The sequence below is a fragment of the Vanacampus margaritifer genome, chromosome 16, assembly GCF_051991255.1.
Source record: "Vanacampus margaritifer isolate UIUO_Vmar chromosome 16, RoL_Vmar_1.0, whole genome shotgun sequence".
Lineage (NCBI taxonomy): Eukaryota > Metazoa > Chordata > Actinopteri > Syngnathiformes > Syngnathidae > Vanacampus > Vanacampus margaritifer.
The window spans coordinates 349,758-371,288 of NC_135447.1; the positions used below are offsets into that span (position 1 = coordinate 349,758).

General features: G+C 47.0%; 3 protein-coding genes across 7 annotated transcripts; 2 read left to right on the forward strand and 1 right to left on the reverse strand.

Annotated features, from left to right (window-relative positions):
- The first annotated feature begins 464 nt into the window (after positions 1-464).
- supt20 (SPT20 homolog, SAGA complex component) lies at positions 465-11,451 on the forward strand. Of its 2 annotated transcripts, XM_077546553.1 has the most exons (24): positions 465-481; positions 1,223-1,380; positions 1,723-1,815; positions 1,928-1,963; positions 2,747-2,872; positions 2,954-3,080; positions 3,163-3,266; positions 3,407-3,577; positions 4,049-4,188; positions 4,276-4,432; positions 5,385-5,441; positions 5,518-5,595; positions 5,737-5,906; positions 5,973-6,005; positions 6,191-6,302; positions 6,673-6,778; positions 6,928-7,086; positions 7,744-8,020; positions 8,151-8,266; positions 8,638-8,693; positions 8,769-8,876; positions 9,161-9,251; positions 9,606-9,694; positions 10,809-11,451. In XM_077546553.1, the coding sequence occupies exons 3-24, from the start codon at positions 1,813-1,815 to the stop codon at positions 10,995-10,997; spliced, it is 2,505 nt and encodes an 834-aa protein (XP_077402679.1). In that variant the 5' UTR covers positions 465-481; positions 1,223-1,380; positions 1,723-1,812; the 3' UTR covers positions 10,998-11,451. The 2 variants fall into 2 exon arrangements, with proteins under 2 accessions (XP_077402679.1, XP_077402680.1); XM_077546554.1 differs by lacking the exons at positions 465-481; positions 9,606-9,694.
- Positions 11,309-14,666, reverse strand: exosc8 (exosome component 8). Of its 3 annotated transcripts, none has more exons than XM_077546558.1 (12): positions 14,507-14,666; positions 14,067-14,129; positions 13,825-13,861; positions 13,678-13,741; positions 13,504-13,577; positions 13,378-13,423; positions 13,207-13,312; positions 13,082-13,127; positions 12,658-12,754; positions 12,463-12,583; positions 12,279-12,385; positions 11,309-11,533 (listed from the first exon to the last, which is right to left on the reverse strand). In XM_077546558.1, the coding sequence occupies exons 2-12, from the start codon at positions 14,081-14,083 to the stop codon at positions 11,424-11,426; spliced, it is 825 nt and encodes a 274-aa protein (XP_077402684.1). In that variant the 5' UTR covers positions 14,084-14,129; positions 14,507-14,666; the 3' UTR covers positions 11,309-11,423. The 3 variants fall into 3 exon arrangements, with proteins under 3 accessions (XP_077402684.1, XP_077402685.1, XP_077402686.1); XM_077546559.1 differs by having other exon boundaries at positions 14,534-14,613; XM_077546560.1 differs by lacking the exon at positions 14,507-14,666 and having other exon boundaries at positions 13,951-14,090.
- Positions 14,550-20,142, forward strand: alg5 (ALG5 dolichyl-phosphate beta-glucosyltransferase). Of its 2 annotated transcripts, none has more exons than XM_077546555.1 (10): positions 14,550-14,712; positions 15,938-16,106; positions 16,315-16,361; positions 17,004-17,072; positions 17,574-17,666; positions 17,736-17,849; positions 17,980-18,039; positions 18,116-18,267; positions 18,450-18,535; positions 19,265-20,142. In XM_077546555.1, exons 1-10 carry the CDS (start codon positions 14,596-14,598, stop codon positions 19,378-19,380), a joined length of 1,023 nt encoding a protein of 340 aa, XP_077402681.1. In that variant the 5' UTR covers positions 14,550-14,595; the 3' UTR covers positions 19,381-20,142. The 2 variants fall into 2 exon arrangements, with proteins under 2 accessions (XP_077402681.1, XP_077402682.1); XM_077546556.1 differs by lacking the exon at positions 14,550-14,712 and adding an exon at positions 15,103-15,435.
- Positions 20,143-21,531: the final 1,389 nt, after the last annotated feature.

Genomic DNA, 21,531 nt, shown 5'->3' on the forward strand with positions numbered 1-21,531 from the left:
TTCAGATGTTGACACAACTCATTTCAGCAGAGCGCTGAGAGATGCTTGTAACAATTGCTGTCGGGGTAGTTTGTCCTGTCTTGATTGTTCAAATAAAACGCATGCCATACATTCAGTAACGGCTATACGATCGGAGCCATCGGTGAATGAAAGCAACACTACAGAAACAAAAAAATCTTTCTTTTGGAAATAATTGACTCTGGCAGTGCAGTCGGTTTGAATTCAGCACAGTGCTCGTTTTGTGTGCCGCTATGTACCAGATTGTTTTCTTAAAAGTGCAAACACTCAATGAGCTTTTTTAAATGAGTGTCAGAGGTCAAAAACCTGCTTTTGCACCTCTAGATTGGCACATGAGGTCATATAACAGATCACATGAATCTCTTCCATTTACTGTTGTAGGCTACATTCTTGTTGTTTCTGCACTGATGGGGAGTCCGCAGTGGATCCACAGGCCTCCTCCTCCCCCTGCTGGACACTTGTGGTAGGTACAAACACTGGCTGGACAGTCACTCCGTTTTAAACATAGGCTATTGATAATCCGGTCAATTTTGAGTATTTTTTTTTCCCCGTCGGCAAAGGCCCGACAATCAGATATCTCTAAAAGATGATTGAGTGATTTTCCTGCGTATGTTCTTCACACTAGTGACATCTACAGAGATGTGCTCGTCATCCACATCTACCCATTGAAAAACGTGTACGATTACATTCGCCAGTGGCAGAAGTGGATTTCAGTTTGCATGCTGATAATCTGCCCACATTTGAGCATTTCTATAGCCTTCCCATCCAAATCTGCAAAAGCCTGATTCTTGGATGTCTCTGCAGACATTTTTTAAAGCAATTATCCTTTGGTGTAGGATGTAATATGAGGGATTTTCCTCCCCGACCTGCCTGGAAAATGGGTTACACACAAATAATCAACCAGAAATCAATCAAGGCACATAGGTATCCAAACAGGTGTTCAGTTCTTTTTTGTTCTTGCTTGCGTTGAACGGCAGTTGGCACCCGTGCCGAGCCTCATTAGCGCTATCTGGTGGACTTTGTGTGTGGGCAGTAGAATGACAGTAACAAAATAACAATAAAAAGTTACATTTTCTCAATAAGGTAACGCAACTTTAAGATTTTGTATTTTATTTGTGTATTTATATATTGATTTTCTTTTCTTTCTTTCTTTATTTTAATGTTATTTTTTTCCATTCAATGCACTGGTAGGTGTGTACGTCAGCCGGCAAACTCCGCCTCAAACCGGAACTTGTGCTGTTGTTGTCACACTGGAAGAAGATGGCGGCCGCTCCTACTTTTTTTCAATGAAGACCCCGATGTTTCCTTTCGCTTTCGTTGTCCTGCGTCGGAGCCGCGGTTGACCGCTATGCAATCCACAAGGTGAGTCCACTCTCGTCGTGGGACCACCGTTTTCTGCCGCAGTGAACTTAAAAACAACAACAAAAAACACCCTCGAGCTCCTGCACCTCGGAGCAGAGGCTAGCATGCTAACTTTAGCCGCGTTAGCCTTCAGTAGGTCGGGCATGTCCCATGCCTTCATATAGTCTCGGTCGAAACTGTCAACTAATTGCTTTTACGGTTATTAAAGCGCATTCAAAGCATGCTTAGACGCAACACACAACTTTGGTGACCGTAGCGTGCTCGGTGGTTTTATGAGTCACTTGCTCACCTGGTCTAATATGCATCTTTTCTCCAATGTGTGTTGATGTTGTTGCCACACAGGGCGTGAATCCTCACTTTAGGAGGGCGACGGTGAGAGGCAGCCAAAGTGGGGGGGGGCAGCATCGTCTACTGTCACCTTGGCTCACCACAATGGTAAATTCATCATAATCATTACCCAGAATAATATCAATAATCCATACCTTATACATGAAATATGACCTCGAAAAATATACATTCACTGATTTATGTCTTTATCATCTCGCAGCAACAAGTTTTGGAATATGCATTAGATCGAGCTGAGGTGAGCAATCCTTTTTGTCTACCTTTTCCCCCCGCCGTACTTTAATGTAGACTCTTTCGATGTCAAGTATTGTAATGAAGATGATTGTAAGCAAATGGACACATCATTCGGTGCACTTTATATTATTATTATACATTTATGAAACCACCTCTTATCATGCAAGTGCTATTTTGCAGACTTTTTCAACATCCACCATAAGTGGACACATTTTGCAAGCATAACATGCTAAGTGCTTTAATGTAGACTCTTTCACTTTGGCTTTGCATATTATATTCAAATGCAGGCACTAGACACACTGTTAGGTGATATTAACTCTTTGACTGCCAGACGTTTTCAGAAAAGGGATGCCGTGGGTGCCAGCCGATTTTAAGCATTTTGACTGATCTTTCAAGGTCCATAGAAAATTATGTGTTTGGACTATGGAAACACACATACTGCCAAAACAAGATTGGACTCTCATCTTCCATCAGAAAAAAAAAGTTTGTTTCTACCTTATTCCGTTTTTGAGTAATCAACAATAGAAAATGGTTAGTTTCACCTGTTTTGAAAAAAACGTCTTTTAACGTCTTTGGCACTCCTCCATAGGATTTTACGAAACGTTATTTAACGTTTTTGGCAGTCAAAGAGTTAAAGCAATTGCATTCACATATACAATATGTCACGTAAAAAAATGAATGATTAGATCAGCTGTCAAAAAAGAGCACCCTATGCATTCATGCTGATTCTTTTCATATCAATCTATTTTGTCACCATTGAAATCCTTTTTCTACTACGGTCGTTCAGTATATCGTGGAAAGTGCTCGCCAGCGTCCCGCCAGGAGACGTCTTTCCTCCGGCGGCAGGAAGAGTTTGTATCAGAAGCTCTATGAGCTCTACATAGAAGAATGTGAGAAGGAGCCAGAGTTGAAGGTCGGTCCCATCAGCCAATCGGTGGTCTTCTACGCAGTTGCCATGGTTACGAGTGCACATCTGGTTGTGCGTTTGTGGCAGAATTGCAGGAAGAATGTGAAGCTGCTGGACAAGTTGCTGTCTCAGGAGTCGGTGTCGTGTCTGGTGGTCAACTTGTACGCCGGCAACGACGGCTACTCGCTCATGCTCAGGGGCAAGAATGGATCGGGTGAGGAAAAGTCCCGGGCCCGGACGGTCACCCGGCCGAGCACATGTGATGTCATGATGGGGGTTTTTCCCTTGTTGGGCAGATTCCGAAACGATCCGACTGCCGTATGAAGAAGGGGAGCTGCTGGAGTACCTGGATGCGGAGGAGCTGCCGCCTGTTCTTGTTGACCTGCTGGAGAAGTCGCAGGTGTGTGTGTCGATACACTTTCAAGTGTGTGTGTTTTTCTCTGTCTTGTCCAAAGTGTCTGTTTGTGCTCCGGAAGCGCAAAGCTTTTGGAAAATGTGCAGCGTCTGCACCCTCCTACATCGTTGCCTGCCGTTCTCCAGGTGAACATCTTCCACTGCGGCTGCGTCCTGGTGGAGGTGCGAGACTACCGGCAGTGTGCCAACACCAAGATGCCCACCTACCAGAGCAGGCATGTGCTGCTCAGGCCCACCATGCAGACTCTGGTTTGTGACGTTCACGCCATGACCAGCGACCACCACAAGTGGACGCAGGTAAGCCGTCTCACGTGGCAGAAAGAATCCGGCCCATTTTTGAAGAACACAAACTTGAGAGATTTCTTGTGAAGGGCATAATAAGTATATGATAATAAGCCACTGATATTATAAGATTATTATACTGCATGCTTTTATTTTGTCGGTCCGACTGTGTTATGAAATATGCCTCACTTCCGATTGAACCCTTTTCAACCAGCTTACCAAATGCTCCGTGTTGATTCCAGCAAACCAAAACTCCAAAATTCATTGAAAACTAAGAAAAACGAAAACTCGGGTTACACTGCACAACAATTAAATTTTTTTTATTTTTTTAACAAACCCTCGGGCAAATTGGCATCACTTGTGTCTTTTCTTAGCGGCTGTCTTTGCCGCCTGCCTGCGATGTTAGCGGTCATCATTAGCGGTGGTGTTAGCTTGTTGGCGCACAATCGCATCCGCGTGGTTTCCATAGCAACCTCTCTGCCTCAGGATGACAAGTTGCAGCTGGAGAGCCAGCTGATCTTGGCCACGGCCGAGCCTTTGTGCCTGGAACCCTCCATCTCCGTCACCTGCGCCGCCAACCGGCTGCTCTACAACAAGCAAAAAATGAATACCCGCGCCATGAAACGGTTGGACCGCACAAGAAGCTCATCTTTGTCCCAAAACTGTTTGAGACGCTCACTCTGTTTTTTTTGTTGTCGTTATGGCGCTCAAAGGTGCTTCAAGAGGCACTCTCGGGCGGCGCTGAACCGTCAGCAGGAGCTGTCTCAGCTGCCCACGCCGCGCCAGCTGCACCTTTTTGACTACTTGCAGAAGAGGAAAGAGAGGAAAGCCGCGCCCGTCATCGACCTGAAGATCTCCAAGATCGGAAACGTGAGCGCTCTCACCACATCTTTCAGGAACTTCCAAACTTTGAGGTCTTGATTGGGCTTGTGCAATTCAATTGCAATTTCAATTATTACACTCCACAATTAAAAATCGGCATAATCATACAAATGATTAATAGAAAAATCAAATGAAATAGAGCGTATTTTGGGGAGCAAATGAGTCGTTTCATCCAAAAGGAACTTGCATCATTTTATTTGTCTTAACGATTTTTACGTTTAAACGTTTTCTTGTTTTGTACCCAAAAAATAAATGATCGTCCTAATTGTGATTTCAATTATTAGCAAAATAATTGTGATGAATATTTTCTTGATACCCGAGCAGGCGTCGTCTCGATGTCTCGATGTCTCGATGTCATGCCTGGAACCAGAACGTTCCAATCGGATATTCTGATGTCCGTACGTAGCCGCCCTTAGCGAGGTATTTTGGCACTAACGAATGAGCCTGGAACATTTGCTACTACTTCCAACCCCTTTTTGCTGCAGCCAGAACATTTGGTTCTTAGTATTTGGAGTTCCTTGAAGCTAAATTGTTCCTGAGCCTGTCGAGAGGAACACCCTCACTAGCAGGATTGTATTTTGGCCCTTAGAAATGACCTTCAGAACTTTTCATTCTTGTCACTTGTAGCTCCTAAAACACAAAAGGTTACAATCAGTTCCTAGAGGCAAATATGTTCCTGGACCGCTCAGAAGTAATAAAAAGCAAAACAAAACCACTTTTGCTTGTAGTCCGAGATAAAGATAAGTAAACGTTTGAATCCATTTAATGCTGAAGATTTCTGGAAAGTTCTGCTCCTTGTCGTTTGTAAATGACCCTGCAATGACAATGACGTGATCGTTTCATAGCCTGCGCTTCCGAATCGAATGCAATTGTCACCGATGTGACAGCTGCGTTCAACAGCACTAATGTTGCTTTCCGTGTTTGCTTCTTGTTGCGTCAGTGCGTGGACATGTGGAGACAGAACAGCTGCCAGCTGAGCGTTCCCAAAGAAATCGACGTAAGCGCTGCTCTTGAACGCCGGCGGCTTTTTTCTCACGTGGAAACAAACGTGATGCCGATGCGTGTGCTCGCAGGTGGAAAAGTACGCCGTGGTCGAGAAATCGCTGCAGTTGGAAGATTCTCAGCCCACCACCGTCATCTGGCCGGCTGAGGTCAGTACCTTTCAGCTTGGGACGACCAAGCTCACGTCTGCCTCACGCTGACGGGTTCTGGGTTCGAGTTTCCGTGGCCTTGGAAATGCTAAAAACGTGCTTGTCATAAAACAGGATGTCGTCTCTTTCCTCTCGGCACAGGACGTTGTGGACGACTACACTTTTGAGTGCGAGGCGGGCGGTCAAGCCCAGAGGACCAAAGTGTCCATCGTCCAGTCGCTGGGCGACCCGCTGGTGTACGGCAAGATCTACTGCACCAAAGACGGCAAGGCCGACCAGGACGGCGCCGACCTGAAGCTCACGCATCCGCCGTAAGATCAGCGCCGGTTCACTTCGGCCAAATCTCTGGATCAACAACTTTGCTTTTTCGTCTTCAGGTTCCTCATCGGCTCTAAAATGGACGCCGAGCGGTGAGTGGCGTTCGCTTCCAACGTTAGCTCTTACTGTACGTTAGCAGTTTCGGAAGTTTGCTTGTGCCAGTACTGAGGCAGAACAATCTTAGCTTCTGACAAGAACTCGCTGACAGAAGTCTTTGTGTTTTTGGACCAGTAGCCAATATTTGTTAGCTGAGCGTGTTTGTGTGTGCGTGTGTCAGATTCCTGGCGCAGTACAAATGCGTGTACGAGCGAGATGTCAAGTGTCAGGTCAAGATGTCCCACAACTCAGGCAGCCTGGCGCCGGCGCCGCCTTCCCCCGGCAAGGACGAGGTACCCCTTTATTAGTATCGTCATCATCATGACGCAGTCATGGAGGAATTGATTGGACGAGCCGTGCTTCGTCGCTGTCCTGCTCGTTTAAAGGGCCGGCGTAACAACAAAAAGGACTCATTCATTCCATTTCAACAACTGACATAAAGTTGCCTTGATATCGAAATAACAAAAGTTCTTACCTCAATATTGATGACATTGGGCTGCCTTTTGACATTACGTCCACTCTTTTAGTCACATGATACGCCCTTATTGGTACCTGACAACCAGAAATGGGGGGGAAATAGTCCGATCATTTTTCCATGACTGCGTGTAAATGCACATCACGTTGGTTGTGAGATTGACGCATGCAAGCGGTCGTCTCCGTCAGGGTGACGGCTTTTCCCCGCTGGTCCAAACGTCCGTGCTGGGCAGAGGAGTGAAGCACCGGCCGCAGCCCGTCAAACTGCCGCCGGGATCAGGCAGCAGCTGCTCAGGTATGCGCCCGCAGGGACTGTTAAGGGACCCGTGCTCAGCCTGCCGCCGTCACTTGTTGCTACTAATACTTCCTGGAAGTCAAAGGTTCCCAAATCAGATCAGGATCGCTCCAGACCTGCGAAAATGTCCATTTCCGTCCTGCCCGTAGGTAATCCGTACAGTTCCCAAAGCGCAAGTGGTCTTCTCAAGTGCCCGACGCCGCCGCCCGCCGCCAAAAGCCAGCCTCTGAATAGGAAGCACTCCGTGGAGCTGGGACAGGTGGGCCTGCTGTCCCCCGCCTCGCTTTCGCCCATGAGCTCCACGCAAAGTGAGTACGAGTCCTGGAATGAGGACAATTGCTCTTGGCAGCGCTTCTGCTTGCAAACACAAGCGTGGGAATCATTTTACACCGGCCGACTTTTCCACAGATTCCACAAAAAAAAAAAAAATGAAGGAAGGAAGGCACTAAATCCTTCCAACGTCAAAAACTCTCATTCAGGTCTTCCTGAGATCTTCGTGTATTTTTCACATTCCCACAAATTCACAACATTTTTCACCAGATTATTTTGAATGGAGACTTTGAGCAAAGTGATTATTTCTTCATCGTTTCAATCCTTCAAACATCAAATTGTTCAGCATTCCAAATATTTGAATTTTTTTGCACAATTCCACATTTTATCAGGGCCAGTGAAGAGAGAAGAAAAAATGTTTGGCAGGATTCTCACTTCTGCCAAACGTTTTTTTTTCTCTCTTCGCCGGCCTTAATCCTCTTGCGTACTTTTCCCACCCACATTTCCAATGCTTTTTTTTTTTTTTGCATTTCAGTGCTTCAGCATTGACACAAAATGCATACAGAAATGACCATTTCTTATTAATATGAAATGTTGCCCCCCCCCCCCCAAAAAAAAAAAAACATGGTTCTTTCTAAACCGTCCCAAATGATTGAACACGTTCACAATTTCTCAATGTGGCGTCTTCGTGGCAGGATCGGGCACCCCCAAGCCCGCCACCCCCACCAACACGCCCTGTTCGACGCCGCACCCCGCCGACTCGTCGGGGACGGCCACCCCGCCGGAGGTCCCGGCGCAGGCGGCCCTGCTCGCGCCGTTCGCCCAGCAGCAGCTCGCCCTCAGCCAGCCGCTGCCCGTCATGACCATCCCGCTGCCCGCCGGGGCCACCGCCATCACCACGGGAACCACCTCCTCGCCCGTCATGGCCAACCCGGCCGGCCTCAACTTCATCAACGTGGTCAGCTCCGTCTGGTATGTGCCGCGGAAGACCCGCTTACGTTCTGCAGTCTGCGCTCGGACCCGCGTGTCCCTCCATCCCATTTGAAATGACGATGAACGCAATCTGAGGCGGTTTGATGACAATTTTGTGTCGTGTTTGCAGCAACCCCCAGACCCTGATGAGCGCCTCCAACCCGATGCTCGCTCCCGGACTCAACCTGAGCGGAATCCTGCCGTCTGGAAGCCTCATGCCCTCAATGCAGCCCGCCGCACAGACCGGTCAGTAGAAACCAGAAACCAGAAACCAGAAACCAGAAACCAGAAACCAGAAACCAATCGTCAGATTGCGGATTAAAGATGATAGCGCACTTTATTTTAAAGAAAAAAAAGAAAAAAAGGTGGAGGTGGGGGCGAAAGTCGTAAGTAAAAATGCTGAGTGTGAAGCTCAGCGGCTGCAAACGCGACGTGGTTACGTCAGATTGATTGACGAGATCCAAAAACAATCGTTAAGATGATCCACCCAGAAGACGCGCAGACAAAAGATCTTGAACTACACCTTTAAACATCATCAATAGTTACCTTGCCGATGTAAATACAACTTTGGTGATGGTCATAATTTGTGTCGGGGGGGGGGGGGCGGTTTCTTCTAGGAAGTCACTTTGGCCTGAACAGCAGCACCGGGCTGCGACCGCTCAACTTGCTCCAGGTATGTGGCATTTGTCACCTTTTGTGTTTTGGGCGCCACCCTTTGATGTGAACGCATGTTTGCTGACCCGCTAAGATCCCGAGCGGTCCGCTCATCTTCAACCCCGTGCAACAGCAGCAGCTGGCGCAGTTCTCCCCGCAGAGCCAATCGGCCACTTCCAGCCCTCAGCAGCAGGGGGACACAGTGAGTCATTGCGTCCGTACGCTCCTCAGTCTCCACTTGGCTGCAGCTGCCTTTTTAGTCTCCCGTCTTAAAAAAAAAGCCCACTGTGGTTTTGTGCTCCTTAATCTCCACGTCTCCTCAAAAAATACACAAAATAACAAATTGATCTTCCTCATGCGTGTTACATAACCTTTTGCAGTGACTTTTGCGCCAGATCCTGCAATCGCGTACGCCGCAGTCTCCACTTGGCTGCAGCGGGTCCTCACTTTCCTCTCAAATTCAAACCAACGTTTGTGGTGTCGCAGGGCGATCAGGCGGCCGATCCGAGTTTAAGCAACCAGCAAACGGCCGTCATCAACTTGGGCGTGGGCGGCTTCATGTCTCCGCAGGCGGCAGGTACGACCCCCAACCAACACGCATACGCCCCCAAACACACACACACGCATTTCCCTCCTCCGTGTAACTGCGCGAGTGTCGCTAGTGTGCTAACATGTTGACGCCAAAACATGGCGCTTGTACTCAACTTCCCTTTCTTCTTTGCTACGTTACTTTGTTTTATCGAACCCCCCCCCCCCTTTTCCGCCTCAACCCTTCTTTGCTTTCCTTTCCCTCCCTCCATTGCATCTCCTCATGCAATATTCCCTCTTTTTGTTGTTTTTTGTTTTGTTTCCTTCACCCTTTTCATTGTCATGTTTTCCCTCCTGGGGACCCCCCTCCCCTCCCCCCCCCCCCCCCCTTCCCCACCATTAGTGCTGTCCCAGTTGGGCTGTGGGCTGGACGGGTCTGGGCCCCCGCTGCCTTCTCCAAGGCTTCAGCAGCAGCACCAGCCTCAGATCCAAGTAACTGTGACATGGACATACACACACACGTGCACAAGGGCCAGACAAGACATGACCAAAAACACGCACACACAAATGAAATTGGATCGATTGAAATGGAAATGAAATTTTCCTCCCCTTTTCGAAGCACTTCAGTCACTCCATCTGTGTTGTATGTCGAGCGTTGCGATTGGCCGCTGGCAACGCCAAGCATGGTGCAAAGGTGTGGTCCGATTGGCTGCATGAGTGCCGCGGTGGTCACGGCGGCCTTGGACGTCTTTGGGGGGCTCCGAGAAAATGTGCCGTCGTTGCTGTCGTCGTCTGCCGAAAACCGCGTTTCGTTCCTTTACTCGCTTTCAGATATCGGAAAGTGTAGCGTACGCGCTCATTAGTTTAAATGCGAGTCCCAACGCTGTCAAGCAGGGAGCTTGAGTTTGTTATTTGTGGCGACGTGTTTTGAACCCCAATTGATCAATGATCAGGTTAAAAGCAGGTGAGGAATGCAACCGCTCGGCGTTATTTGGTTTTACTGAACCGCACTTTAGCATGTTTTTCAGTTGTGTGGATGTCATAACGTATCATATGCGTTTACGACGTTGATTATCAATTAACACGGTCACGACATTATGACAAAGACAATTGTGGTTACTATTTTTTATGTATTGTCACTTTTTGAGTGGCAAAAGCTTTCGCAATTTGTATTGTGGATGTTTGCGTGACCCAATTTATCGACGATGTTTACCGTCACAAAATGTCGTCAATTCCTCTGCAAGTTGCATCCTTTGTCACGTGTTCCTCATTTTGTGCTTTGCTGGAGCTTCACTAACACGCATGTCGCGAGCATTTATTCCGTTCAGCGCACGCTTGCGTCTTGCCTACTTTGGCTGAACCCGTTTGGACTCATTTGCAATCAAACCTTAGTAGGAAGCTACTGCGTTGCACTATTGGGTCCAAAGAGACGTAAGACAATCATTTGACTAGTGAGCTGAATTCTTAAGTAGTGAGGATGCGTGTCCTCGTACATGTGGAATAAATGCTCAACAAGGCGCTTGTGACATCATCCCGCTGCCGTCATCGCCACGGCGACGCTGACTTCCCGCCCGCTGACGTCGCTCTTTGTGTCTTCCTCGTCTAGTTGCAATTCTTGCAGCACCAAATGCAGCAGCAAATGGCTATGGCGGCGGCGGGCCCCCAGGGGGCGGCGGGGGGCCCGCAGCATACCGCCAACCAAGCAAGAAGTAGGAGGAAGAGAAGCACGCCGCAGCCCCTCCCCAAACCTCGCCAGGCGGAAACGTTGCCCCCCGCCACGCCGAGACGGGAATGATCTGCGACGGATTTTTTTTTTACAGACAAATAAGAAAAAGAAGGTCCTTGTAGCTGAATACTTCCACTAAGACCCTCCCCCTCCCAAAGAAGGCTTCTCTCCCCTAGATTCAGGGGAGGGGGGAGGGGGGTCCCGGGGGAGGGGGGGGTCCCGAGAGGATTCCTCACCGCACATCTTCCCGCAGAACAAACTGATCCTGGGGGGGGGCCGCTGTCTACCTCTCGTGCCGCTTTTGTACGCCGGCGCTGGATTTGGAGCCGTGAGTGTTGACACATTACTGGACACTTAAGAAATACTTTTTTTTTAAAACATCTTTGTCAGCAGTTTTATTGTTGTTTAAAAAAAAAAAAAAAAAAAAGGAAGATTATATATTGACAGTGAAAATACAGCTTTTAGATATAAAAAAAAAATGGTTGCTGTATTTTTTTATGTGATGCTTTTGATAACTTTGTCAATGAGTTCGTGGGTTTCTTTCTGCCGGACCGCCGCTCGGCTGATCAACTCTTGGAGCTTCTCACCAGACAAAGGCGTCCCACCTAAAAAAAAACAACAACAGCAATTTACCCCTTTAATACAACACCAGCAAATGTTAATGTAACATGGAACCACTAAGTGTCATTAGTGGTCAAAGATGTACATTACGACATGAGCTCACAGCCATCGCTTTCTGGTGGCGGAAAACGCAGGATTGAAGAGGATTTGACACGCAAAAACTTTCAGCAAAAAAATAGGCTAATCTTCAAATATTGCTACTCTTCAGATTCAGTCAATGTGTTCTGCCATCTAGTGGCCAACATTGGAGCTACATCTAAAATAAACATGCCGTAAAAATAAAAAATAAAGTTTTAAGTTGTACCCAAAAACCACACTCTAAAAACAGTAACCCAATTATTGATCAAAAATGGACAGATCCACTTCAAGGGTCAATTTGACCCAATTTTCTGGGTTGTTTCATACAAAATGACCCAATTTTTTTTATTTTATTTTTATTTGTTTTACACTACAAGGCCCATTTCTTGACTCAAAATGGAGTCAAATGGATCCAAGAAGAGGATGGGTCCATTTCTCACCCATAGTTGGGTTATTTTTCACCCAACTGTTTTTAGAGTGCACTGAAAATAACCACTGTAGTTTGTCAAATTCAAGTTTTTCCAACGTTTTAGCCAAGCGAGTACCAAGTCTTGAAATGTAGGAATTGAATTCTGGGTCCCCCACGTCGGCCGACTGGGATGTTTCCCGATTCCCCTGAAGGCATCGCAAGACGGATGCCACAGTCCTGACCTGGTTTGTGCACAGAGCACACGCGTCCATCCTCATTCGTCACCACAGTGAGGCGAGCGGTGGCCAGTCGCTCTTCTTCGGCTGTGGGGTCCGCCAGGAGGATGGCCCTGCCAGACGCAAGAGGGGGGCGGGGCTTTAGGACAATCGGGACCACGGTGCGATGGAGGGAAAAGTTTGGACGCACTCGTCAAAGACGCAGAAGGAGGCGGCGACGGGATGCTGGCCAATCTTCAAACCGCGTCGCTTTCCCAAGTCCACCTGCGGCGCGCCCGTCTCGCCGTTGACAGAGACCTCGGGGAGGTTGGCTGGACGGGTCACGACAGAAGAAGCTGAAGAGTCGGCGGCCGTCGAAAGCAGCGGGATGCGATGTACGACGTACTGTTTTTCAGGGCGGCCAGCAGGGCCAGCGTGCACGCGTCCAACACGTTGCCGTCGTAGTCCAGACACATCAGGTCGCAGTACAGCGACCAGGACAGCTGCAAACCAACACAACGACTTGAACGCCTCAAAACGGGAACGCAACGCCGGCACTACATTCGTGAAGCGGCTACAAACGACTTGATTGTGACACTTGCAAATGTAATCTAACCTACAAACTATAACAAACTACACATTTTCATAGAACACCTGCGACTCTAATATGTCACCTTCAGATGTAATAATTACAATACTGAACGGAATACAAATGTAACTTTATCATAGTCTTCAAACTTAAATGTTAACACGCAAACTTTCACGCGACACTTGGAAACGACGAAAAAAAAATCCAATGAAATGACTTTGCGTCCCCTTGAGTCTCTCACCTTGCCTCGTTCGATGCACAAATCTTCCGTCTGTAACACTTCTGAGCTGCAGTGACAAAAAACAAGACCAGACGTAATGAAACGTGACGACAACAACAACAACTCAAGTTTTTAATTGCAAGCACCTCTCGATGATGTCGGCCATGAACTGACTGGCGGCCTGGGCCTGCTCCCCCGGCGGTCCAGGTCGGAACTGGGAGGAGCACAGCGGCGGCAGGTCCACGTTGGGCACTGCAAATGTTAAGTCATCAAGTAGTTTGCTTCTTCTTCTTTTTTTTTTTTAACCCACAACTCACCTATAAAACCTTTTCCCGGCGCCTCCACTGACGGGTTGGCCAGCTCCTGTCACGACAACACCAAAACGCAACTCAACGATCCACACCAGGAGCTTGTATTTCTTCTTCTCTTTTGAAATCATTTACCGCTTTGACCCCACAGATGACGGTGGTGTTGCCCAACTTCACCAGCGCCGAACCGTCCGCTGTACTGATGGACCCTGACGACAATCACAAGATCAGCTCGTGAAAATACATTTCAAAAGTCTGGCTGAAAGGGAATGTATTGTTTTAATGGCTATAAAAGAGTGTAGAACTGACCGATGTTGACTGTCGTGGTTCGGAATTCTGGCAGTTCTCGTCCGTCCGGGCGACAGTTTTCTTTCTGGAAACATTCACGTGATGTGATGAAGATGGCGTATGACGTAAGTGGTTTGTTATTACATCAAAAGCTTGAACGTCACTCACCAGAAAGCTCCGGTGGTACTCCAAAGGCTCAGCCATCCTGAACACAACCAAAACAAACGTGAAATGCATTGGATTTGAAACTAACGCGACACGTTTAGTCAAGTACAAATAAGTACACGAACTTACGAGGGTGATAAATATATAAAAGCCTCATTTTATCCCCAGTGAGTTCAGACATAAACACGAGTAAATTTGCTCGAAAAGGCGACAAAATAGTAAACGTGTGAGCATTTTGTTCTTACTTGAATCCAGCCGCCATGTTGTTTTGACAAAAAAACGTGGGTTCGAAGTGGAACTACGGAAGCCTGCAAGAGAAAACGAAAGGCGATTTCCTCGTTGCCTACAGTCTTAAACACTTATTGTAACCATATTCCTGCCATCAGGAAAACCCTACGTTACGCGTTTTTTGAGAGTATTTGATTATGTTTTGGGTGCTTTGCATAGGATCTGTTTGAATATTTTGGTGTCTGTTGCTGTTGGGAAAACTATTGCTCAGGGACAGCTATTCACTTAAAAACAACGTCCTATTCGTTAAGGGGAAAACACATTATTTTCATTTCCAACAACAATGAACACAAACTTGTTTGATGACATGCTGTGACTTAACTTGAGTACTCTTGTCTGACACATGAAACAAATGAGTTAGCATTGTATATGGTAATATAACTTGGAAATATCTTACATTCAAAGTAGCGAAACTGTAATCAACCTTTCAGTGATGCTAGATCCAAGTAATCCACGTAATGTAACTGCCAGGCGGCGCTGTTGTATATGACTCTGATGTTGGCCAAAGGGTTGAGAGCAAAGAAACCACCAAAGCCAAGTTGTCTGATTCTACAGCACTACATCAAAGAGTTGTTAACCACGATACAGCCAAGCCAACGTAAGGTAAAGAGCTACAACCAGATTGCTTTACTTTGAACACCACCCAGTGAGGTAAATGTGGGGAAATCAGTGAAATGGGGAATATAACACCCATTGCTTTACTTTAATTTTGACAACTTTAATTGTGGGGGTTGGGGGGGGGGGTGCAGTGAAATTGTGTAATCTAGTAGAGGAATTTAATCTTACTAATATCCCCTAGCGCCCCCATTTTTTATTTCTTTCTTTCTCTTTTTTTCTTTCTTTATTATTTTTTTTAATGTATTGTGTGTTGTTTTGGGAGTTTTCTAAGGTTGTCTGTTACCCTTTCTATATAATGTTTATCAATGTACAATGCCAATATGTTTTGTACATTTGAAGTTGGACGAATAAAGAATTTAAAAAAAATAAACCGATGACGTGTCAATCCGGAAACGAACACTTCCGTGTTGCCGCTGTGATCACTTGTGATTGGAAGCGAGTAGAGACTGAGAGCATGAACCACTCGAGCAGTTGAGCAGATATGAATTTCGTGTCGTCCGACCGCGTCAATTAAGCAACCTTTCGCTGGTCAATGTCATCGAAACTCCCAAAAATACAAATACGCACCCGTGCGAAAGAAAGCTGGCGAGCTCTGCGGCTAACTTGCCGTGAGAGCTAACAGCGAATCCGTCCAGCACACCAAAAATGGACTACATCTGCGAAATACTTGAAGCTTTAGTGGGGTTGGCGATTGTGGCTGTAATTGTGGTAAGGGGACGTTTCTTGTTTAATGTATTAGACGTTATTCCAAATGGAAAGCATCAACTCGAGTGTCTGAAACTACTGGAGACAATTTTCTTGTGCGTTCTTAAACATAATTGGCCAATAAAGATGATTCTGCTACATGAGCCCAATTGTTTAGGATTAACTCCGTGATTGTCAGCCGTTTTAGAGCATTTTCGGTGATCTTTCCAGACAATATAAACACCAAACCAAAGAGTAGACTTTAGTAATCACTTCAGAAGTACCACGAGTTGGTTTCACCAAAAAAAAAAAATTCCCTGACTTTTTGTTGTTGTTACACAAATCACACAATGAACTTCTTTTCTTTACAACCTCTACTTTTGTACTGTCGTGTCACGTACCTAAACTCTTCTGACTTCCAGCATGCTCGCATCTCGCTTCCCTCATAATCAACGTGACGAGCAGAGACGCAACCTTCGTCTTTATCTTCTCCTCAAAACTCATTTGTCTCATTTGGTGTCCTCAGTTTGTGGCGATGGCGCACGTGACGGCCAGCGCGGCCAACCTGACGCGGCTGGACAAGGAGAAACGTTTCCTCAGCGCTACCGGTGCCGAGGAGCCCTTCCCCAGTCTGCACGACCCCCCCACCATAGATCTCTCTGTGGTGGTCCCTGCCTACAACGAGGAGTTGAGGAGTGAGTGGCAACCGAAACAGACACTTTTTTTTCCAAAGGCTTCATGCGAGATGCGCTTTACAGCTGCTTTTTTCCCCCCCGGACTAAAATCCAAAGTGACAGTGCTGTTGTTCGGCCACAACTCAAGGCCAGACGTTCGTATGCAGACAAAGCTGCACCCCTTAAACAATTTTTTTTTTAACCTCGCATCCAATTGTGTGTTTTTCAGTGCCGGTGATGCTGAATGAAGCCATGGAATATTTGGAGAACAGGCGGGTCAGTATATGACACTTAAAGGATAACGCAACACAAAATCAATTTTTTCTTTGTTGCTTATATTCGGTATCTACAAATGCTGTCGACGTGTCCTGGTCATTACTTTGACATTTTAGTGCATGTTTGTTTGTAGGTCCAAAAGCGTGCGTTTGCCGCCATCTTCGGGCAACACGCTGGGATCAACTCAGTTTGTCTGTTTGTCCTCTCATTACGCGAGACGATACTTGTTCCGCGTGACGTAGCCGCCACCCCCCCCCCCCCCGCACCCGCCCCCGCCGCCCAGCGGCTCAATTCGCACACGCCTCCTTAAACGGCTTCTTCGTGAGTTGCTGCTGTCAATCACAGCCAGAACCACTCCCAACCTTCTTCCCATTCGCAACCCAACGCTGACTCCTTTGAGCGTTTATTTCTCATTTTAGTGAGGGGCGGAGCAAGAGTCTCACTTCCTGTTATTTTTTTATTTCGTTTTTTGCACTCACTCACTCCCACGAACGAACCCACGCCAACCCGCATGCTGGGCAAGTGACGGTACCACTCGGCCACCTGGAGCCCCTTGTTCAGTTGACTTGAGGCGGCCGCATGTTGTTCATACAAGTGGCAGCAGGTGGCAGCATTGAAGTGTTTTCGTACCCTTGTGCACAGAAACTCGGAGCTCCTTTCGCTTACGAGGTCATCGTGGTGGATGACGGCAGCAAAGACAAAACCACAGAGGTGAGAACCTCACTTATGGTCCACATATTGTATTCATTTGCAATGTTAAAAAAAAAAATCAACTTCATGGGTACCGTTCTTGATATCGAAACATGAAATGATTTCATTTTGTCTTGGTATTCTGCATGGATGATCAGTTTAGATGTGTGTGTGTGTGTGTGTGTGGGGGGGGGGGTCAATTTTCACAATTTGATGATGTTAGAAAATGTTCTGTTAAATGGCATGAAAATCTCTGCAATTAGGAACTTTAAAACAGTTTTTGATATCCAAGACCGCTTTTCGTTTATGTCGATTCACAGATTAATGATGTCATAAAATATGATTAATGATGTCATATAATATGATTTAAAAAAATCTGCCGACATAGTGTGTGTAAAGTGTTTTTCTTGAAAATTGTTATGGCAGGTCAGAATGCTCCTTTCAAATTTGGAATTCCCACACTAAAGATGTCAATCAACTATGCATATTGAATGCATCGTTCGCTTTGTGATCAACCACCAGGTGGCGCTGCAGTACACCAAGAAGTACGGCGCTGAGAAAGTGCGGGTTCTGACACTGGTGAAGAACCGGGGAAAAGGCGGTGCGGTGCGCTTGGTGAGAAACGTTAGCATGCGGCTAGCAGCGGAAGCATGCTAGCATGCTAACGTTTGTGTTGTGGCAAAGGGGACGTTGAGCTCCAGGGGCCGCCTCATTCTCATGGCCGACGCCGACGGAGCCACCAAGTTCGCCGATGTGGAAAAAGTGGAAGCGGGCCTTAAAGACCTCAGGCCCAAACCGGTAAAAGTTTTATCAGAATAATAATGCGCACTAAAGCGCAAAAATTCACGTATGGTCAAGAAAAGGTGGTCTGTCTTTGTCTTACTAAAACGTGTCTTTTGCACGTCGGTGACGTGTTTGCGGACACCAGGACAACATGGCCATCTCGTGCGGTTCCCGAGCTCACCTGCAGCAGGAGGCCGTCGCCAAGGTAACCCGAGCCCACCCGCTCGCCGACCCCGGCGCCGTTTCTCGTCCTTTAACCGTCTTGGTGTTCTTGGCCTCAGCGTTCGTTGGTCCGCAACTTCCTGATGATGGGCTTCCACTTCCTGGTTTGGTTCTTGTGCGTGCGCGGCATCCGCGACACGCAGTGCGGCTTCAAACTTTTCACGCGCGAGGCGGCGCTGCGCACCTTCTCTTCGCTCCACGTGGAACGATGGTGAGGCCGCCGTAACCCCACCCCCCCGCGCACACACACACACACACACATTACAATACGTTAGCCTGATAAGCCGAAGCATTCGTCAAAAAGTTCATTTGCATTCATTACTGTTAGCTTAAAGAAAAATGTAGAAACGGGTCAATATTGATTGATGTCAAATGTGGGCGTGTTCTTGGCAGGGCTTTTGACGTGGAGCTCTTGTACATCGCGCAGTGCTTCAACATCCCCATCGCGGAGGTGGCCGTCAACTGGACCGAGATCGACGGTAACGTCATCAGTCACTTTCCTCCTTTTGCGTGAAAGGTACCGACATGGATTTGAGGGGATGTGAAGCGGCGCTTGGAATTTCCCAGCTCCCTTTTTAGCAGCATTACGTCAAGGCGGGTTGAAGGCTGTATGAAAGGGGGGAACTAAAATCATGGCTGTGTGAAAACATACTCAGATTGTGTGAAAGGGTACATTTAAAGAAATCTGGAAAAAGTCTAGAGGGCAGCGGCGTAAAAGTGAAAGCCCAAAATTTGGGACAAAAAAGACAGGACAGCAACTGTGTGAAATAAAATGACCAGCAGCTGCGTGAAAAGGAGTAGGAAAAAACAGGACTGTGTGAAAGGTAACGGTAGAAAGAGGTGGCGTGAAAAAGAATAAGTCAGGATTGTGTGTGAAATCCCAATACCTTCATTGTGCCGTTCACACTGCATTCATTCACTTGTCTTGTCCTCGGTGCGTTTTCACGCAGCCATCGCAAGTTTAAACATTTAATAATATGAAGAATTCAAAGTGTCGCAACACCAAGAACTGCGACAAATGCTTTTGATGCTTTTGATGCAAAGGTACGTGTTCAATCGGTCTCGGGGTTTCAACTTTACACATTCACCCGATTCTTGTCGACTTCAAGCCCCTGTTCCAAAATAAGCACTTTTCACAGCGAATGGCAAAAATCTGTCTCGGGAGGCCGCGTGAAAGGGGCTTAAGGTGCGTATGTGTGCGTCGTCAGGTTCCAAGCTGGTTCCGTTTTGGAGCTGGCTCCAGATGGGCCGAGACCTGATCTTCATCCGCCTGCGCTACCTGACAGGAGCCTGGAAGCTGCACACGCCCATCAAGAGCAACTAGCCAATCGCGGGGCAGACGCCGCTCCACTTGGCAGCCAATCACAACACTGCAAGGCGGGTCTTTTTTGGGATGGCTTTTTCTTTCCCCCCTCGATCATTTGTACCTCCCTCCAGAGGGGGGCGCCACCTGTGCTTAAATGACGACGAATGCCGACGGAAAGCTGTGTGAGCGTTGAGTCCGTCTCAAACTTACTGTCCTTGCACGAGCATCTTCTTTGTCCTCACTAGTAAGACAATTCAGCGCACTAGTAGAACGACTGTCGGCATTTTGGCCTCCCGCACAATTTAACCTGAGTGATCCGCTTTTGTGCTGCACTAGTAACAATAGTGATAATACATTTGTTTTGTGCTGCACTTCATATTTCGACAAAGTGCTAACACTGCAAGGCCCATCTAGTGTCGTGCACTAGTAGCCTCGGGGAGCCTCCTAATGCTCGCAAAAAGGTCCGCTGGTCAAATGGAGTAGGCCGAAGTAGTACTAGTATCGTCATCGTACTTCCGTTTAACATCTGGCGCTTCAGTATTGGTAGCAAACAGATGTCAACTAGTGCATGCTTTTGCCACGCCCGTAACATGCAGACGTTATCCTACTAGTGCGGCCAAAGAATGTTGTGGTGCTTGGACCTTAAGCCAAACAGGCCAAAATCCAGATGTGAAGGCTGGGAACTGTCATGGCAAGAAAATCCTCAAACGCTCAAACGGCTTTTGCTTCAGTGGGGAAAAAAATGGGGGCAAATGAAATAAAAAAAACGTTATTATTGAATACTGTTGTTTGGTCTTGTGTCTTTTGAAGACGTGAGTGCCACCTAGCACAAAGCACCACTAGGTGGCAGTATTGGCAGATGTGATGCCAGTGTTGTCCAGCAGTGGGCGGTAGATCATTAACAAAAAACTCGATTGTATTGAACGTGAATGACTAGGTCACTTCATTAGGTACACGATTTAAGGAGGTTCCACCCAACATTTATGACTTTGTATCTTTTAAATTGTTGTTCCTAATGTTTTGGCTCTTACGTAATCATTTTCAGTAGTTTCCATATTGAAAATAAGGAGAAAACAATTCTATTTTTAGAGTACTTAAGAATTGCAGCTGTACATAGGATCAACTATAACACAAAACTAAAATGATCAGTTTAATATTCTTTTGAATATTTATGAAGACAAAGAACAAGGGGAAATAATGTTTCAATATAATTAAACACAATGAATGTGTATTTAAGAAATAGTGAGTAACAAAGCAAAGCTTAACAACTAATACATCTAATCAAATGATACTTGAAAAATGAACGATCACCTGGAAAATCATAATCATTATAATGAAAATTAAGTTAATATTTCATTTCCCTCAATAGTTTGTGTACCTCCTAAACCCGCACTTTGTCGTCCAACTTGTCCCAAGCTCAACTCGTCCTGTTGTTTTCCCATCAATTGCAAACGAGTCATTTCCTGTTGACGGGCACGAAACGGCGCTCATGTTGCTTTTGTTGTGTGCTTAATTACAGAGGTGGCACAAACGGGCTTTTTGCCTTTGCTGTCGCGGTGGGACATGGGAACAAAAGCGGCAACAGGTGCGAGGCCCGCGTGTGGCGCACCGGGCGTGTGGCGCACCGGGCGTGTGGCGCACCGGGCGTGTGGCGCACCGGGCGTGTGGCGCACCTGGCGTGTGGCGCACCTGGCGTTGTGCTTCCCGCCGCACTTTATTTGCAGCTTGTGAGGTCCACGCGCTTACATGCTCAATCCACAAATCCTTGGCAGAAGTCAATTGAAACGGCAGCAGGAATATTCGGCAACGTTGGTCAAAAAAGACAAAAGTCGTATGAAATGAAAGAGGTGTGAATGTGAACATCAGCAACAATAGTCGGCGACGTTTGCGTCCTTGTGGGAAAGCCACACCCAAGATGGCTGCAGGTGAACACGTGCCCTCTCTCATCTGGCCGATGATGATGAAGATGATGATGATGATGATGATCCCTGCTTTCTTGTGAGCACTAAAGGGGTCTCTGATCAGTCGCCTCTTTTTTTTTGGGGGGGGGGGTCAAGTCGTCGCGTCCCTGCCGCCGCCTGCAGGCAGAGTTGAGCTGCTTGAAGGAATGTGCACAAGAAGCTGCTGGTGGAAGTTTGAAGGTCAGCAAAAGAGTCAAATCACGCGGCG

Coding starts and splice junctions, on each gene's coding strand:
- alg5 (XM_077546555.1), top strand. CDS start 14,596: ATGACTCTGATGTTGGCCAAAGGGTTGAGAGCAAAGAAACCACCAAAG. Junction 16,362..17,003: donor AATATTTGGAGAACAGGCGG/GTCAGTATATGA, acceptor CCTTGTGCACAG/AAACTCGGAGCTCCTTTCGC. Junction 18,268..18,449: donor TCGCTCCACGTGGAACGATG/GTGAGGCCGCCG, acceptor TGTTCTTGGCAG/GGCTTTTGACGTGGAGCTCT.
- supt20 (XM_077546553.1), top strand. Junction 8,021..8,150: donor AACGTGGTCAGCTCCGTCTG/GTATGTGCCGCG, acceptor TCGTGTTTGCAG/CAACCCCCAGACCCTGATGA. Junction 8,694..8,768: donor GACCGCTCAACTTGCTCCAG/GTATGTGGCATT, acceptor TGACCCGCTAAG/ATCCCGAGCGGTCCGCTCAT.
- exosc8 (XM_077546558.1), bottom strand. Junction 13,742..13,824: donor AGTACCACCGGAGCTTTCTG/GTGAGTGACGTT, acceptor GAATGTTTCCAG/AAAGAAAACTGTCGCCCGGA. Junction 13,578..13,677: donor AACCACGACAGTCAACATCG/GTCAGTTCTACA, acceptor GATTGTCGTCAG/GGTCCATCAGTACAGCGGAC.